Source organism: Cheilinus undulatus, linkage group 14, assembly GCF_018320785.1.
Source record: "Cheilinus undulatus linkage group 14, ASM1832078v1, whole genome shotgun sequence".
NCBI lineage: Eukaryota > Metazoa > Chordata > Actinopteri > Labriformes > Labridae > Cheilinus > Cheilinus undulatus.
This window is the reverse complement of record NC_054878.1, coordinates 19,733,297-19,753,065: the sequence shown is the minus strand read 5'-3', so window position 1 is coordinate 19,753,065 and position 19,769 is coordinate 19,733,297. Positions and strand designations below refer to the sequence as shown.

The 19,769-nt window shown below is 39.2% G+C and overlaps 1 protein-coding gene across 1 annotated transcript in view; it reads left to right on the top strand.

Annotated features, from left to right (window-relative positions):
* LOC121521302 (MAM domain-containing glycosylphosphatidylinositol anchor protein 2-like) overlaps window positions 1-19,769 on the top strand; it is a 326,586-nt gene that overhangs the window by 114,686 nt on the left and 192,131 nt on the right. The window contains exon 3 of the mRNA XM_041805191.1: window positions 13,946-14,120. Coding sequence (XP_041661125.1) covers window positions 13,946-14,120 — 175 coding nt within the window. The remainder of the gene's footprint in view (window positions 1-13,945; window positions 14,121-19,769) is intronic.

Genomic DNA, 19,769 nt, shown 5'->3' with positions numbered 1-19,769 from the left:
TGTTGTATCATCAGGTTAGATATCCCCTTATGACTCAAAAGATATGTTTTTCAAATAACTTACAAAACTGACAATTCTGCATATATCCTACCAACAAAACCATGATAGATCTTAAAAAATACTGGTTAGAAATAGGCCTTCATGGCGCGCCGGTAGTCGAGTGGTTAAGGCGCATGCCATATACGCAGGCGACCCGGGTTCGAATCCAGCCCGTGGCACTATTTCCTGCATGTCTCTCCCCGCTCTCTCCCCTGTTTCCAACTCTATCCACTGTCCTATCAAATAAAGGCAAAAAGGCCAAAAATAAATCTAAAAAAAAAAAAAAAAAAATAGGCCTTCATAATGTGGACTAAAAACTATAATCATCCTTAGGTGTTAAGTTGCCTGTTCAGTTGTTCATTAATGCAAATTTCTTAGCTAATCACATGTTACACTGAGCATTAGAATCAGGAAAAAAGGTGATCTAAAGGACTTTGAACATAGTGTTGGTGCCAGACGAGCTGGTCTGAGTACTTCAGAAACTGCTGATCTTCTTGTCATCTTTAGGATTTACAAAGAATTGTTGATGGAAGAGGTCAGAAGAGAATGAAGTATAAGGAAGAGCATATCTGATTACAAAGCACATTGAAGAAAATGAGCTACAGCAGCCCAAGACCACACTCCCACACTCCTGTCAGCTAAGAACAAGAGACTGAGGTTAAAGTTTGCACAGGCTCACCAAATAGGCTAATTAAATACTAGAAAAACATTCCTTGGTTTGATGAGTCTTGATCTCTGCTACATCATTCAGATATTGGGGTCAGAATTCGGCATTACCGTCATTAAAACCTCCAACCATGTCATATAGGTCAACTTTTTGATGCTCATGATGCTCATTTTGAACTTCAGCAGGGTGTCTTGATCACGTCCATTCATGAATCCATCTTTTCATCCTCCCATTCATTCATCCATCCATCTTCTTCTGCTCATCTGGGCCTGGTTGTGATCAGATGTCTGAACCACCTCAACTGGTTCATTTTGATGCAAGGAACAGCGACTCTACTCTTACCATTAAATTCCACCTACACCAGCTTCACCACGCTCCGCTTTGCCGTGGTTTTGCTATGATCAAAGGCGAGAAACCTTTCACTCTGGAAGCATCACTTGACCAATGTAAAGGGCAGCACAGTGCAGCCCTGATCAGCTTAAGACAAGAGGGCAGGGATCACGGGAGAACTGTTCATGAAGGAATAGTTTGTCAAAGCGAACTGCTTTGTCTTTTGGGAGTTGTTCCATTCATTTCAACATGATTTCATGATTTCATTGCTTCTGCCATGGTTGAGTAGATTATGATGTTAAAAGATTTATGTTTGCTACAAGAGAAGTGTTGTTTCTTATAATATGTTTTGGTTTCTCAGTGGCCAGTGCTAAAAATAGACTTGCAGCATGTCTCCAACAAAGCGGAGTGGGGTGGCGCTTCAGGGATGCATCAGAGCCAGACAGCCATACGGGAGGTGGAATTGCTCCGATTGACTAGAGAGTGAGCAGATTGCTTGGCAGTGCGTTTTACTGACTGATCGATGCACTGCCATTACATATAGAAATTGGAAGCTAGTTTCATTACCCCAAACACACACACACCTTTCGGTCATTACCCAGAGTTCGTAACCATAGGTAAGGATTGTAAGGTAGATAGACCGGCAAATTGAAAGCTTTGTGTTTCATTTCTGGTCCCTTTTCACCACAACAGATGTGCACAATACGCAGTACTGCTGTTGCTGCACAAATCGGCCTGTTAATCTCACACTCCCTTGTACCCTCACTCATGAACAAGACCCCGAGATACTTGAACTTCATCACTTGGGGCAGAGACTCACCCTCCATGTCTCCAAGCCTAAATGCATTGGTTAGGGCTATTAAAATTGATGGATTAGCTGTCTCCTTTAAGGAGCAGTTGAAAAGGTGTAGATAATAAAGTGACTTGTGGGTATATACCAATATATGTTAGAGAAAAGACATATTGACCAGCCCTAGTTGGAATAGCTCAATCTCAATCTAAAATTAAGGGAAACATGCTTTAGCTGTCCATTGCTAAAACCTACACAGTGAAGCAGAATTTCAACACAGGTAACTACCAATATTAATCACTAGTATTACAACAAACCACACATACCGTACATATGGCAGAAAAAGTGTTCTCCTCTTTAATATAGGAAAAAAAAATAGCTCTCTATTTTTCTCTCTGTTTATATGCCAGCATTAAACACATCATTGTCTACTTTGCAAGGATGGCTTTGGTGAAATCATGAAACAAGTGATGAACATAAAATATTCTGGGCTTTGCTGGGAACAATTAGAGTTTACGCCCCATAAACTCGTCTCTGAGCTGCCTGTTATTCACACTTAATGTTCATGGGAAATGCCCACACCTATTATAGGAGTTATTTTGATTTCTTTTATCCTCTTGAGTCTCCATACCAGCTGTAACTTCAACCCTATTCTCCATCTGCACTACCATTCGACGGGGGGGCCAAGACACACTCCTCCATCACTGTAAATGCCTTCAATTAGTTCTGCATTATCAAATCACAAAATTGCTTTTCCCATCATTACTGTCCAGATTCCAGTGCCTCTTCCCTGACTTTGAGATAACCCAAGCTCCCATGATGACATGCAGATGGACGGGTGTTGGGCCAAGTACAACATCAGCACCACAAAGGACTATCTGCTGAGTAAATGGGGCCACACTAGGCAATTTGGCCACCGTTTAATTCCTCACGTGCCTCTCAATATGCACACTTCTTAAATTACATGGGCTCCCCTCAGGCTTTCCCAATGATGAAGTCTTTGGATTGTGTCCAACCCGACAGCAGCTTTCTCACAGCGGGCTTCAATCAGCCCCGTGCACAGCCGCCCACCCGCCTCATAGGAGAAATAGAGGCTTTCTAATAATAATATCATACATGCATGACTTAAACCACACATGCACACACAAAGCCAGCCACACACCTTTAACAGCCACAACACTGCCTTCCAATTTAATTGTCAAATAAATAGATGTTCCTGTCAGTCACCTGCACACCTAATAATACGTGCTTTTTTCACTCTGCCTCCTGGGTTTGGCATTTCAAGGTGTTTGAGGTGTTGTACACGGAAAGCCTGCGACTGCTGGCATCTGGCAGGCTCTGGGGACATGATGTTATATTCTTGTAGATGTAAAGAGCAGAGGTAACATGAAAACTTGCTCTCTGAGGAGAGAGATAACAGAAAAATCTTACTATGTCCTGATCTTTTCATCTCAGTGAGGTCTTTCTGGGACTAGCTGTTTATTTTGACAGTGTCTTCAAATTTGAAAGGTAGATTTCCTCTCTTGTAAAGTTCAGCTTTTTCACCTGACACTTATTAATAAAGCAAAAGTCTATCTGCCTCCTAAAGATCCTAGGAGTTAGATAGTCTGAGTGACCTTTGCATGTATTTAATGTGATTTTTTGTAGACCAGTCATCTAGCCAATGCCTGCAGCTAGTTCAAAATGTGGCTGCTTGCCTCCTGACTAAAAAGAAGAAAGGGAACACCATGTGTTACTCTCCTTTCAGTGGCTTCTTGTCTATTATTTCGTTATATGTTTGATTTTGAATGTCATTGTTGACTTTAAAGCACTTATAGACTGGTGCAAGTCCAGTTAGAATACTCAGGTCTATCATAATCCTGACAACTTAATACATGCGGGGAAGTCCAATTTGCAAAGTTTTCTCATGCCTTTATTCTCTCTATGGTTTTGGACACACAACTGCAGTCATGGGAAAGACTGCTAACTTGACAAATGTCAAGAGGACAATCTTTGCTGGAAGGCCAGGGTGTTCTCAAAGGTTGTATCAAAGCATATTAGTGAAAAAGTTGACCAGAAGGAAAAGTGTGGTAAGAAAATGAGCACAAGCAATAGGGATGAGCTAAGGTTTCAGAGGATTGTCAAACAAAGCAGATTTGTGAAAGGGGAACTTCACAAGGAGTGGACTGAGGCTAGAGTCAGTGGATCAAGAGCCACCACACATAGGCAGGTCTAGGAAATGGACTACACGTGTCCAGCCACTCCTGAACAGGCAACGTTATAAGCATCTCACCTGGGCTAAAGAGAAAAAGAACTGGACGGTTGTAAAGTGGCCCAAGTCCTGTTTTCAGATGAAATTTTGAATTTCATTTAGAAACTAGGCTCAACCCTGATGTTTTGCTCACACAAGAAGTGAGTAAAGTCATTTGTACAAGTCATTTACAGGTAAAGTCAAAGTAAAGATGCAGGTAGATGCAAGTTTGCCTCAGACAGAGTAAACGCCAGGATGAAGTTTGAAGAAGAGCCCCTGCTCCTATGCATCGAAAAAAGCCAGATGAGGTGGTTCAGGCATCTGATTATGATGCTCCCTATGTCTCCCTGTGGAGGTCGTTCAGGTGCACACAACTAGGAGGACATCCTGGGGTAGATCCAGGAATTGCCTGAGGGATTATATATCTCATCTGGACTGGGAACACTTCCAAATCCCCAAGGAAGAGCTGGGAAATTTAGCTGGGGAGAAAGATGTGTGGGGTTGACTTGCTTAGCCTGTGGCCACTGTGACCTTTGGATGGATGGATGGATGGATGGATGGATGGATGGATGGATGGATTGGTTGGATGGATGGGTTACTTTCTGAAAAGAGTAGCTATGATAATGGATCACATGAATTGCAACACTAAGGCACTGTGTAACTCCTTAAAACAAAATGTTATCTAATTTGACAGATTTCAACACTTTATCCCCAACACTGTAAATGTACAGAAACCCTGAAGGCACAGTGCCTCCAGATTCAAATACTACAGTAAAATAATTATGTGGAAATTTAACTGATTAAAAGTAATAACTTAAGTAATAAAATGATTTTTCCCTACCTCTCTGTCAAAAGAATCAGACAAAGAGCTTATACATGGATTTTTTCCATCAACATTCTTATTGCCTTTTACAGGAAAAATGTTGATAATCAGTCTCTTTTCTTGTGTCTTTCTTCAGCTAAAGTTTAAACAGCTTTTGATTTTTCAGGAATTCAGTCTTGTTTAGTTTGGAAACTTGCTCATTTATCGGAGCAAGTTGTTAAACATCAGCTGATTTCAGAAATCATGAAGAACATGTAAAACCGTTTTTCCTGTTCTATAAGAATGAGAAAGAATACTGGTGCCATTTCAGGCTGTTTGGATAAGCTCATCTCACTCACTCTTGACCTTTTAAAGATTATTCAGTTAACTTGGGTATGAATGAATAATCGATACTCGCTAAGGATATTAAATTCAGCCTTGCCCTCATTACATATAATGACTCATAAACCTCTCTTTTGTCTTTATCACCGTCTCACTCTCCCTGTGTGATTGCATCACATGCATAAAGCTTTATCTGCTCACACTTTGGTCACTGTTCTGTGGGTTACTTCATTGTCTTTGATGCTGTGAATAGACATCAAAGAGTCCCTGATGATGAAGCCATCTGCCCTCGTCTCCCCTGCCCTGGCCCCCATCCACTATGTCTACACTTCTTTGTTTGAGTACCAGGCTCCAATAGCCAGCTACACCACATTGCAAACACCTTTTTTTATTTTTTTTGTTTCTGCAATTGGCCGGCCAGCTTGAGCACCCAGCGCTGTGGGTCAGCGAGTACAAATAAGCTGACCTCAGGCTCTGGAACTGCTTGTGTTTTACGGACCAATTGGAGAGATTTGTGATCTGTTTTGGATGCATGGACCCCATGGCAGTTGACCTACAGTGATGGTGTCATTAGCAGATGATACTTTTCTTGGACATGGTTTAACCTTTTGTTTGTTCACTGCTAGCTCTACACACTGTTATGAAAGGGTGGGCATATGCACCAGCAGTTCCAGTTACCGATAACATACAGCACTTTAGATGTTTTGGTACCTAAATCAAATATGAGCTGCCACAGAGATTCTGCAGCCATCAAAATATATGCATACATTGGTGAAAAAACAATAATTAGTCAAATTTATGCTTGATTTGAATAACATGATATGTTCTGAAAGCACCCTTCTGTAATTGTCACACAATAATCTATGCAAAACCAGTTGATTTATTGGCAGGATAATTGGTTTAGGCACTCTGACTGGCATGCTTGTATTGCTCAATTCATTGTTATGTAAATTAACCCTTGTGTTACATAAAAATCTGTTTTTGTTGTTACAGCATCTTTGTGTTCTCCAGCATTACTCCACCATCTCACCATATAAAAGCAGAAAAGTCTTTGTATTTTGATAGTGCTTATTTTTCTTTCCTGTTTCTGACTTTTTTGATATCATTTTCAAAGGTTATGTACTGTACATGATTTGGATATGGGTGGAGTAAGTCTCTAATGGAAGGATGGATGGATGGATAGATAAATTAATGGATAATAAGATGGACAGTGGGCTAATAAAATACACTAACAAGACAGCAGGTAACTGGTAGATGGGCAGTAGGTGGGTGATGGCTTGATGGATAGATTGATGGACGGACACATGATGGATGGATGATGATGGTAGTGCAAGATTTCCTGTACCATATCTGAAAGATGAGGAGAGTCTGTGCAAAGAACAAGGTGCATTTTTGCTTATCTTTAACCAGTTACAGTAAGTTCACTTTAAATATTAACTGTATTCAGTTTAATGCAGTTGAAGTTTTGCATGTGTGCATATATCTGGCCCAAAAAGCTGTTTTTGATACTTGCATACGCTGGATTTACACCAGGGATTCTACATTTTAGGCAGCATCAGTGGAAAATAGCAACCTGGTGTCAGTCTTTCACCAATACTGGGGATAAAATACAAAGATTAACCCCACTGCAAACAGCCGAGTCCTGTCTCTTTTTTATATCTGGTTGCAACCATCTTGTTGATTCCATATTCTGTCTCTTGTTTTTATAGCTGTATCAAAGACTTGACTGAAGCATGTTTCAAGCTGTTACCCACATTTTAACAAGGGCCAGTATGTCCTAATGTAGACCTGTGGAGTCTTTGCTCTCACTATTTGTGATTTTAGACCCCCTGTTGCTCCGTCTGAACGCTTGATTGTCATGCTCAGCCACACTTGGCTGCACCACTGAGCCGTGCAGACCGCCATCAGTTCCTAAAAGAAAGCAAAAGATGGCAAGCAATTAGAAACCAGTGTGTAGTTAGGGGAAGCGAAACGTCACAGCAGGCATTATGGGAGAATCTGCGACGACGCGTGCTCTGGCATATGATCCCTGCATAACAACAGACACTGGGTGAATTTTAATTAGCTCTAGCCGTGACATCGCAGCATGTGTGGTCTCAAACACTGCTGGGATATTCTGTTGGATACTAATCTAAGATGAGCTTTAACTTCCCTTGTAAGCAAATGTTGATCTTCCTATTGGGTTGTCTGATCAAAGAGGGAATGGTATTAATGTGGCGCCTTTAGGGGAGCTAAACAGTGTCATGATTATGATGCTTTTTAAAAAAAATAATATATAGGACATGCAGAATGTTGCAAAACCCCATTTCTTCCGAGCTATGTAGGAGGAAACATGAAAACCAGACTCCATTTACATTTCATGCTAATAAAATATGCACTCAACTGCAAGGGAGAGACAGGAATAATAAATTCCTGCCATAAAACAGCATCTGGGTGTTACTTCTTGAGCAGTTTGACTTATTCCCTGGTGTATATTCTCAGGCACCTTATGGGTCTCAGCTGAGGAACGAGCAAGGAGCTGTAAAAATAGCCAAAAACCTCCGCAAGGCAGTCAGTGGGCAGGGAAGAGCAATTATCATATCGCTCAAATCCACCAGCTCCTCTCAGATCAAGAGTATTTGCATTGCGGTAAGGAGAGTGAAGAGGGTCAAATTGTTCTCAGCAGGCATACTTCAGGACTCCCCCCTGTGGCTCGATGTGCTCAGATGTAGGAAAGTCAAAAGAGTGGAGGAGTGAAAATGGCTTCAGGGTATGGCGAGAGTTGAAAGCTCGCTGATAAAGTGACCCGCTGCTCTCCTGAAACAAACAGGAGCGCTTTTCTTTTTTTTTTTTTTTTTGAGAAAACTCATTTCTTGGTGTCACTCCAACAATGCACTTATTGATACTGCACTTTTCTTAAACTCAAAGCTCTTTACACAAAAGGCAAAGGAAAATGCATGAGGGTATAAGCTGGGAGGGGTAATGTTCAATTCTGCTGAGATAGCCATAATGGGCTTGCTTTGTATTTGCATGGAAAGTGCAGGAGAGTGACACAGAATCCCAACAACTTTTACTCCATCTCATTTACAATCAGAACTTATTTAACTTGCAGCTTGTTTTGCTGAACTCATGATCCCCACAGCTGTTGTAATAGGCGCCCAGATCCTCTAACAGTGGGGCTTTAGCATCGATCCACTGCTGAGTGTGGGCTTTTTCATACAGCGCTTTCCCTCAGTGCCCCTTGATGCATTTGAAACACGCTGAGTGAAGCCTCTTCTGGGCACTGTATTCATTTAGAGACATTTATTTTTAATGGTTATGTATCTACTTAAAGGCTACATGAAGGGGGCTGACAGTCTGAATACAGAGAGTCTTTTTCCAAAGATGGAGGTCTGTAAAAAAGGGAAAAATACTGCACAAACACTCTTTGAGTTTCAGGGTAGCTAATTTATTTTTGTCACTTTGAACAGTAGCACCCCGAGCAATGAAGACGGAGAATATAAAACTCCTCTGATAAACTTTTGAATTCCCCTCCTTGTCATCTTTTAGCCCCAAGCTCCTTGAAAAGGGTGCCATTATCAGGTTTACCCCACCCCACCCACCACCACCCTTTATTTAGCTTTAGCTAGAAATGACCGAACATCAAGCAGTTGTAACCCCAGGCTGGAGTTGTCAGCAGGAAAAACCCCACAGCTTTAGCAGCCTAGTGGCAATCTCCCAAGATAGCACCCAATTCCCTGTCCCTCCCTGCTATGATATCCCTGCTCCATCTGATGCTATCACTATAAAATAGGATGTTATCAGCATCCAAGATGATGCCACACCATACTGCGTGGAGATATTGGATTCTAATTCACAGCCTCCCCCTGCACAGACAGAGATATGTGAGGCTCTGCTGGCAAAGCCAGTCCATCTGCAGCTTACTTAGCAAGCAGGATTGAATGCAGCTTTATGTTCTGCCATTCTAGATGTGTTGTCCGCCCCCCCAGGCCACAGTTGTCACGGTACCTGTTCGTGCTGTATGCTTTAATGAGGACAGGCGAGGGAGATGATGGAGAGTCAATTACAAGCTCATGTTGGAGAGTAACACCATTTCACCTTTCATTACTCTTCAGTGCCATGGGCTAACTGGGGCTCATCAGTTAGTGAAAGGTGCTCATGCTGAGCAGGGCCACGCTCAGGTCAGTCTGTGTGAAACAGAGACAAAGGCAACGATGGAGGAAGATAGTCATCAGGTTACTCTTTGAACTCTGACATTTCATCAGAGCTGTCCTTTATCAGTTGGCTGTGAAGTGCATCAAATGTAGAGGATATTCAAAGCGCTAAACATTTGAGCAGACATGGAGGCTATTTTTATTTTTATGTTCCACATCATAAAAAGTGGCCATTTTTATGAACACAACAGAAAGTTATAGATAGAATAGATAGATGATAAATCAGTGTTTTCTGTACAGTGTCTATATTAAAGGGGCAATTTCATGTTTAATCACTTTCTTGCCTGGTGAGCACTGATTGACTGCACAAAACAACAGTATCTTGCCTTCAAGCACCTAAATATAACTACCCTTACACATGCTTTGTTTCATTTGTTTGAGTCTTCTGGTTGCCTGTCAACCTCACATGACAAGACCTGAGAATCAAAATCTAAAATAACAAAGTACTTTTTTGTCTCTGTACTCAAATTATTTGATGATCTTCCCATAATCTGCACTTTTGCACCATTAGTCAAGTTATCAACTAAGTTAGAGAAGTTTGTGAGAAGCAACTTCAAGGTGCACCTTCCAGTCTTTTGCTATATGGACTGAACAGTTAAAGGTTAATTTAAATTCCAGGTAGCTTTTTGAGCTCTATATTTTTCTAAATAAATAAATACATTTTTTAGTTTTAAGTAAACAGTACCCAACCACTTTGGGAATTTTTGGAACTGTACTCAAATTATTTTACAATCATCCCTTCATCTGCAGAGTTTTCCCAGAATACCACTGTACACACTTTTGCACCATGAGTGGTTATCATCTCAGCTCAACAAGTCCTGGCTGTGGGTACCAAACACAATACAGAATGAATGGTACACTGACATTATGGAAGAGCAAATCTGGGTTCAGTGTGCACCTTTTCAGTCATTGTCACTTAAATTGGCCTACATTGAGAGGCATAAATAATAAAGTATGTGAAAAACACAAAGGTAAATTGAAGTGGATTAGCTTTTCAAAAAGTACTAAAATATGTTCTTCTGAGTTGTGAGTTATACTTTATTCAACATAACTGTATGAAAACCCTTCAAGTAGCAAAGCAACAATTAATGACTGACATAATGTGATGATTCATTAAATAATGTGTTCATATGGGAATTAAATAACACTGTTATTAGTTGAGTGAAAAAAATATCAATTAGTGGGCTAAGCAGTGTAGGTAGTCTATTAAATGAAAGGTAAAAAGTCTAAGAACATTGATTCAGTTACATTATGCAACAGAGTCAACTATTTGCATTCCTTGAAGTTATATTTGATCACATTATGCGGCTTTAACTTTGTCTTGAAGTCTTTTTACCAACTGACCCTGGCACCAGAGTTGCCGAGACAGTCTCACGGACCGTTTGGGATTTGATGATGCAGATAAATCTGTAAATAGAATCCTGAGCCTGACAGCCCGAGGTATGTTTTCTAATGCTTCTGAGGTTATCAAATGAAACACACCAGATTTCTGAACATTTTCACTTTCAGACTAAAAGGCCTTTATTCAACATTAAACTAAATAAGACCCTGGTCCTGGGCATGGGGTGCCACTCATCTTTTTGTGTGGGAAGTTCACTGTGAGGGTTGCCTCTGTCCCAAGTGTGGCCAAGGTGCTGCGGAACTCTCCAAGGTGCTGATACTGAGCTGCCTTCTCCTTTTTTTTCATTAATCCAGTTGCTCTTTTACTCACGTTATTTTCACGTTATTTTAGTTCTGCTGTTATTGCACTGGTTCTGTTTTATTTCAATATTTAATGTGGTAACAATTTATTTTAGTGAGCCCTATTACCTAGTCATTTTATACTAAGAAGTAGTAATAATCTAGTAGTTTCTTAAGAATTTAGTGGTGATTACCATCTAACAAGTTAAGGCTTACCAACTAACCTTTGTAAGAAGTTGGCATTTAACCAAGTAATTACTGGGGAATATGCCAGTATCAAGGGATTATTTATCAAGTAATAATGTATTTATCATCAAGTAATTCATCTGTATTGCTATCATATTTTGTTGTTTTTTTATATGTTGTTATTGCAATTCTCTGGTAATTCAGTGATATTTTAACCTAATCCTAATACCCTAACCCTAGCTCTGCTTCTACCCTAAACCTAACCCTAAACCTTAATATTACTTGAAAATTATTCAGGAAGGACTCACTTTGATTTATCAGAATTATCATCTTGTTTCTAAGAAATTCTTTGGCAAAATAATACCTTTTTACAGAGAATTACCACAATAATACAAGGAGTTACTTGATGATTAATACATTACCACTAGGTAAATACTTCCTTAATATTACCAAGTTATTACTTGGTGAAATACCTACTTATTACAATGTAATTACAACTTTATTCTCGAGTAGTTACTATATAATTACACTTATTCCTATCAATTACAAGGTAATTAGGGCCCACTGAAACAGTGTTACCTTGATTTTTTTTTCATTTACCCACTTTTTTTCTATTAACTTGTTCTGTTTATTATGTGAATAACATGTGTGCTTTGGACCGTGTAAGCAGGAAAAAAAAAAAAAAAAACAACAACAACAGCAAAGATTGTGGATTGATACAGTGCAGGGTTTTTTGTTTGTTTGTTTGTTTGTTTTTTTGGGTTTTTTTGGGTTTTTTTTTTTTTTTTTTTTGATGGTTTGTTTATCAATTTTATTCCATGTAAATGCATCCAAAAAATATAGTATAAGGGCTAATCCCATTTCTACCCCTTAACCCTTCCAATTAGCCCTTCTCCTTCGTCTACCCCTTCCCCTTGCCCCTTGAAACAGAGTGGTAAGAGAAGGGGTGAAAACATTCCCTGAAGAAACGAGACGCCACTTGATTGCAGTTCATAATCCCACATTGCTGATAAACAGCTGCATCATCGGAGGTGACTATAAAGCTTTGACCGTCTCGTTCATACTGCGTTGATCTTCTCCACTTATTTATACAATAAATAACCCTTGTTTACACGTGTAGATACCAAAAATACAATAAACTTAAATCCTCAGTGGCTAAAGATTGAGTTGAGAGAAAATATAACCATTGTGTTTTCTATAATCATGATGCTGAAAATATTCTTTAATTTGTGCACCTCCTTCGTAGTCTGTTGTGCCATTTTGCAGTTGAATGCAGTGCATGGAGGGGAAATTCATCATACCCCTTGGTTTCAAGTGTGGTCCTGAAAAACCTTAATTTCAAGGGCGATGTAACCCTTGGCCCTTAGCCCTACTCCTCGATTCAAAAGAGAATTGGGACACCACTTCACCTGATGTGAACGTGCAAAACCAAGGGGCTAAGATAAGGGTTAAGGGGTAGAAATGGGATTCACCCTTAGTCTGCTTCTGATTAAAAATAATAAGACTGACAGTCTGACAGACCACTGGCAGCACTAGGAGGTTGCTGGAATGCCAGCAGTCCAAATATTTAAAACATTATAATTGATATATCTCTGGATCTCTGTGACTCTATTTTTTAATCTTTTAAATTTGTCTGGTTAAACTAAATATAGGAGTGTACACTCCTTTTAGGAGTCTATAACAGGTTAGGAAGCTGGCTGAAAATAAGTCAGATTCCTCATCATGACCTGTATTAGCAGACAGAACCTCTAGTGACAGGATTTTAAAATTCTGTTTAGTGTTTGTAACCACTGCCATGGGGTAGGTGGCAGAAAAAGTGATTTACAACACACTGCTGGAGCAGCTTCTTTTTTCCTGGACATGTTCTGAGAAGTTATGTTAAATATGAGTGATACAAGTGACTGCTGATAGAAAGCAGATTTCATAGAAATAGAAAACAACATATGTGCAGGACAAGATCAGAAGAGAGATCAAATATACTCTTTTGTCTTCAGAGGGCGCCAAAATTGACTCAAACATAAAGTTCCTCAGCTTTAATGTAAATGTAAAAACCATTCACATTATATTCACATGGATGGCAGAAATGCTGTATTAAGTCATTTTAACTAATTCTTTTCATACACACTCACACACTGCTGATTCACCAGCTGGAGCAATTTTAGCTTCATTGTCTTGCCCAAGAACTCTTTGCCATGTGACTGCAGGAGCTGGAAATTAAACCCTTAACCTTTTGGTTAAGAGACATCCATTAACACCTTCCCGGTGTTTTCTCATATTACTGGTTTGTGCATAATGCAGCCAGTTTGGTCAGCATCATGAAAAGACATTTCACTCCATATAGCATCAAGTAACTCAAGGAACATACTCATCTCTTCTCTGATAAACTTTTAATCTGCAAAATGTATGAGAAGCTGCAGCAGTTATTTTTCCAGTGAGAAAGTTCAAAATAAAATTGTTAGAAATGAGACATAATGTTTCTGTTTAAGCTAGGCATCTTGGAGTTTGCTTATTCTGTAGAGTTGTATTTGCTGCTTTGTTTACCATGCCAGTTTTATCAACCTGACCTGTTTTCTTTTTCCCATGTTATACCCTTTTTTAAGTACCATGCACATTAGTCCAGAAGACCAACACTTGACTCAGAACCATAGTTCAAACTAAACTCTTATGTACTGTTTGTTCTCCACAGATCCGATGGACAAAGACAGCCGGCAGTGTGTCAGACCGCTTCCAGGACTCCAGTGTGTTCAACGAGACGTTGCACATCGCGAAGATCCTGAGGACGCAAGGAGGGCGCTACTACTGCAAGGCTGAGAACGGGCTGGGATCCCCAGCCATCAAGTCCATCAGGGTGGATGTCTACTGTAAGTGTGACACTCTCTGATTTATTTTTTATGTTGTAATTGACTAAGAGATTTAGATTTTTTTTTTTAAAATAAATCACCTCAGTTGCTCAGTGTTGCTTAACTCTATCAAAGTTGTGTCTTTATCAATTAGGTTTTTCAGATGGAGCATCTTTCTGCTTTGTTAACATATCCCTCTATGCCAAGGCCAGACAAAGATAACACTTTGTCTTCTACCTCACTTCTGGGACAAATCCCAGGGAGCCCTGACCATCTTTTCACACTTCTGATTATGTAATAGACTCCATCTTAGCAGTGAACATTGCTATAAAGAGCATCTGCCAAAACAGTTAGCTCTTCTGTACATTTGACCCAGTATATATGCTTAAATATTAACTTCATTTATACTGTTAGAAGTGAGATGCTAAACGAGTCAAGTGCCAAATTATTACTTTCTTAATTTGCCATAAATGTCTGAAATTTCTTCAACACATCCATGATTTGGACATCTGCAGTGCTGTCCAATAAAGCTGATGAGTGCAAAAATCCATGCAACCTTAAAGCTAAATGCAGCAATATTTCTGCTGAAGTGCAGAACCACTTCTGTCATTCTAACACAACAGCAGTATACAGTATATTTCTTTCTTGTCTCAGTACAAGTGGGTAAGGGTCTTTAACATTTCTGTTAAAACAATGATTAATTGTTATTGTTTTATTTATTTTGCATTGGTTGCCCTATACTATTCAAAGAGTGGTTAAAGAAAAGTGAGACAGTGAGATCAGTGTTCTCTCTCCAACAGATACAGTAACGTGTAGGTGGAAGTAGTAGTGTTTTAAGTGCCTTTTGAAAAATCCATAAGCCGCCTCCGTATTATTTAACTCTTTCTACTACTTGCATCCTTGGTTGGACTTTTTTATACCAAAATATAAAGTAAAAACTACAATATCTGGAAATTGTTGACCTCTATGCCCTTTATGTGTTGCCAAACATCCAATTATCAGTCTCAGAGGGAAGCAGGAGTTAGTGGAGCGTATATTTTTTGCGCTATAGAAGATGCCCTTCAGCCCTTTAGTCTTTGTAGTTCTGTGAGATACTCTGGCAGTTTTGGGCTTCCCTTCCCTCTAGGGCTGATATTTCCCTCCCTGTCTTATATTCCTGGCGCTCACTGTGTGGGCCACATCCTTGTATCTGTTTATTTGGACTGACACGGGCAGAGGTTGTGGAATTGAGGCTTGTTTGGAAAGCTTGTGGAAGGCCTTAGCAGAGCAGCGGAGCAGTAGGCTGAATGCGTCTCAGCAGCTGACAGTCGGAGCCTTGTTCCCTCCGTGCACCATTTCACCTCGGCAGAGCTAAAGAGCCAGAGGAGCAGGCGTGGAAATGAAGCCAGATAACACACATAGTGAAAGACCTGGGGATAATCACAGGGTTTAGATACTCAATCCTTTGCTGTTTTAAGGCAATAATTTTCATGCTTTTTAATAACAAATAAGTCGATTCCAGTGGAATCATCAGCCCATCACAGTTTGATTGATGCTGCAATTCACCCAAATAGAAATCATGAAAATTAAAAGTTCATTAACGATCCCTACTGGAGAGCTTAAATGTGATAGCAGCAAGAGGAAAGACTGAGAGGTAATAAAAGAAGAAAAAGATCTATCAAAACTATCATATTAGAAGGGTGTGTAACGATATTCTATCCATCCATTTAATATGGTATCATACCATGTTTCCTTTTGTTCTGTATTGTTTTATTTTGTCTTCTGTTCTTCTGTTGCATCTTATTGTTTCATATTGTATCGTATCATCTTTTTTTGTAACGTATTGTTTCGTATCATATGGTATCGTAATGTATCATATCCTATCCTATTCAATTCTATCGTATCATGTTGTAATATATTGTGTCATTTAGCCTCATAAAGTTGATTGCATCCCATCTGAATATGTCTTATATTGTATTTTATTTTACTGTACCATAATGTATCATATATGATACATGGTACAATATGGGACTAAATTGTATCATATTCTGTTAAATCACACAGCATTGCATCCTATCCCGTTCTATTGTTCTGTATTTTATTTTTTTTATTTTTGGCATGGTAGAATATTTAATTGCTGTGATATATCTTATTTTTTATTATTTGTATGGTATGGTACGGTATGTGTCTGGTATGGTATGGTATGGCAGGGTTTCCACTACATGTAATTGATTGTGGTGCACCGCCATGCCAAAATGAAAGCTGCCATGCCTTCAGAATTATGATCTTCTTTTTTTTTCAGATGTCAAAAAATAAAATTATATTGTATGAATGGATCCATATAAACATATGAACCATGATAAGAGTTTAATTGTAATCATGAAATGTGACACTGCTCTGTAACTTAATTTTGAAAAATGAACACCGGAGCCTCAAATTCCTGTCTGTTGTAACACACAGACGGCTGATAATTTACTTAAGCTTAGTTTAGTACTTTCCTGATTATAATCCGATGATAGAGTAGTAGTACCTGAGTAGATATATTCATCATCAACCGTGTCTCATGATGGAGATGAGATGCTAGCGATCTAAAAATAGCTTGTTGTCACAAAAACTCCGGTGAAACGTAAGTTTCGTTTCTGTTACGATACAAGATGGATAAAAACAACAGTGATGGACTGTCAGGCGTTCATCTAAGCATATTTTCCTCACTTTGTGTTCTAAATGTTCGCTAAAATAGGAGAGAAGAAGGAAAAGTGTGCGCTGCAGTCCAAGGGGGTGAGAGGAGCAGTTGGGTGTGTATCTGTGTATGTGTGACAGAGGAGAGACAGTTTGTATGTGGGTCGGTCTGACAACAAGCATGAACAAACTAACGTTAGCTTGTTGAATACGTGAGTGATACATGTTTAGTTATTATAAATTCAATAACTTTAAGAGGCTGAGGCTTACTTGAGGCTCCTCTGGGATAAAGTAATTGCAAGAGGATGTAATAAAAGCAGTATCCCACTGTAAGAGTCTTTCATTCAAATATCCCCCAGCTGTTGTCATTAGTATGATCTTAAATTGTTTATGTATGTTAGTAAGGAGGGAGGCAAAGTAAAAGTATAAAAATATCATTTTCATTTTTTGAATTTTTTTTTGAGTGTGTTTATGCTGTGGCATGTCCAAGTTATTTAATTTAACAGAACTAAAAAAAAAAAAAAAAAAAGTTATTTTCTTTTACTTCTCAGAATATAGACATTTAAACTCTTAACATTATTTTGACAGCTTTGGAATATTTATGTTAGAGTTTTAAGTATGGGACCCCAATGTTTTTTTATTTGTAAAAGTTGTGGTAAAGGTACTGTGTTAGGCAAAGCCCTCCCCCAAAGTTTCAAAAATCCTGGAGGAAAATATGGTATGTGGAGGAAACCATGTATGTATGTATGTATGGAATGGTATGGTATGGTACAGTATGGTTCTGGTATGGTATGTATGGTATGGTTCTGGTATGGTATGGTATATATGGAATGGTATGGTATGGTACAGTATGGTTCTGGTATGGTATGGTATGGTATGGTATGTATGGTATGGTATGTTATGGTATGGTATGGTATGGTATGGTATGGTATGGTATATATGGAATGGTATGGTATGGTACAGTATGGTTCTGGTATGGTATGGTATGGTATGTATGGTATGGTATGGTATGGTATGGTATGGTATGATATGTATGGTATGGTATGGTATGTTGTGCAGTCGTATGGTATGGCGTGGCATGGCTGTTCTTGAAAATCTATTAACAAGCAGAAAGAAGTAAAAATATGCAGGAATAAAAACTTTAGCAATATTGCAACTATAATGAGATATTTGTTAACATTAGCATTTAGTGCTCCTGACGATGTCCTTGTATCTGGCCTTGTAGCACAGTATGTGTACTTCATTAGCTCACACTGTTTTGTTGCACCTCCAGCCAGAGCACATCATTTCTCCAGAGCAATGTTACAGCTGTCCCCCGGGGCAGAATTTAATTGATGGACCTCCGCAGTATGTGCTATTTTTAGTGGTTTGCAGCTATGATTTTTAATTAGCATTAAAATTGCTGTTGTTGGGACCACCTAACATCAACACCTTGAATTATGTTTGCTGCTTTATTTCTGGTATATTTTGCATTTAGATATCTGCTTTAATCTGTGTTTTATACAAGAGATGAAGAAAAAAGTGGCAGACACAATAGGGAGAAAGGAAGAGAGGATATTCTGTTTTACCAGATGCAGGTCCCCAGCCTGCTTTACATCAAGGGGCTTAAAACCTGAGTGATCTCTCAGCAGTCTGCTCCTGTTTTCTTTTGAGAACATTTGTTTCCTTTCAGGTAGCTGGAATTAAGAGTTTCGCTTTCAATTTTTAAGATAAACACAAGAGATCTTCTTCATATGTAACTTTTATTGGATCAAAGTGTGCTTTCCTGAGAAACCATCTCCCTTAGAAGAGCAGCTGCAGTCTGCTTGACTCCATTTTGCTAAAATTGAATGAACTAAGAATGAAGACTGAAAGAGACGGTAAACATTTTTTGTAGTCGTCTCTAAACAGCAGACATAAAAGGAACGGATAATTAACAGTAATAAGTGACCTCTGCAGCCCAGAGGAGCTGATAGAAGCTATATAGCTGTCTCAAAGCTAACATATTTACAAAGCTCAGAAGTCCATCTAAGCACATTTTATACCTGCTGACACTTCAGTTGTGTTTGTGGGCCGGTGGCTCTATGGGGAAGGTCCTCGGCAAAGTTAATAAAGAAACCTTTTCTCAACTCCTACACTGATCGATTTAGGCTTAAGATGCTCGCTTGTTTTTCCTACAGGGGAGTCGTTGCACAGTTTTCATTTAATTTCAGCTGCATTCATTGTGCTGCGGCATCTAATGTTTTACAGAGTGACTGATCAGGGAGGGCTTAGGTGTTCTGCAGGGGCTGCTTATTGCTGGATCAGGGTCACTGACCATAGCAAGAACAATATACATTTAGTAAGAAGAAAATGCTGAGAAAAAGGCTGACTACAAAACAAATCTGTTAGGAGTTTAGGGATATGAGATGCTGCAGCTTATCACAGTGCTCAACTTTCACAATGAAAACTATTGATATTACTGGCATTAAATAGAGCTGGGGCTGCATAGTGGTGCAGGGGTTAGCACTATTTGTGGCTACATGTCTGCTTTATGTTTGACTGGTGACCAGTCCAGAGTGTACTCCATCTTTCTCCCAGTGACAGCTGGGATTGGCTCCATCGCCCTTGCGACCCTAAGCAAGATAAATTAAATTATGCATGGATGGATGTAATTTGTGTATCAAGACAACTTTAATCAGTGTGTTTTTAATTGATCGTGTGATATAGCAATCAAGAATGTTACTTCTGTGCATTATTGCTGCTTCCAGCTCCTTCCATTTTATCATTTGCTGATATTTGAATTAATAAGGGCAGTGGCAATATTTTCAGTCATCCTAAATAGTCATTGTTTGAGAGTCACAGTTTGGTGCATACAGCCACATGAAAAATGCCAATCAGTCATTGTCTTGGTGGCAATAATGTTCATAATTGTTTGTTAATTGCTATTAAACCACTAACGAAGAAGTAGGCACAACACAACATGCAAAAGAAGAGAAGTTAGCTTCAGTAGCAAGAGCAATGGAGCTATGAGACTTCATGCAGTTTTTATAA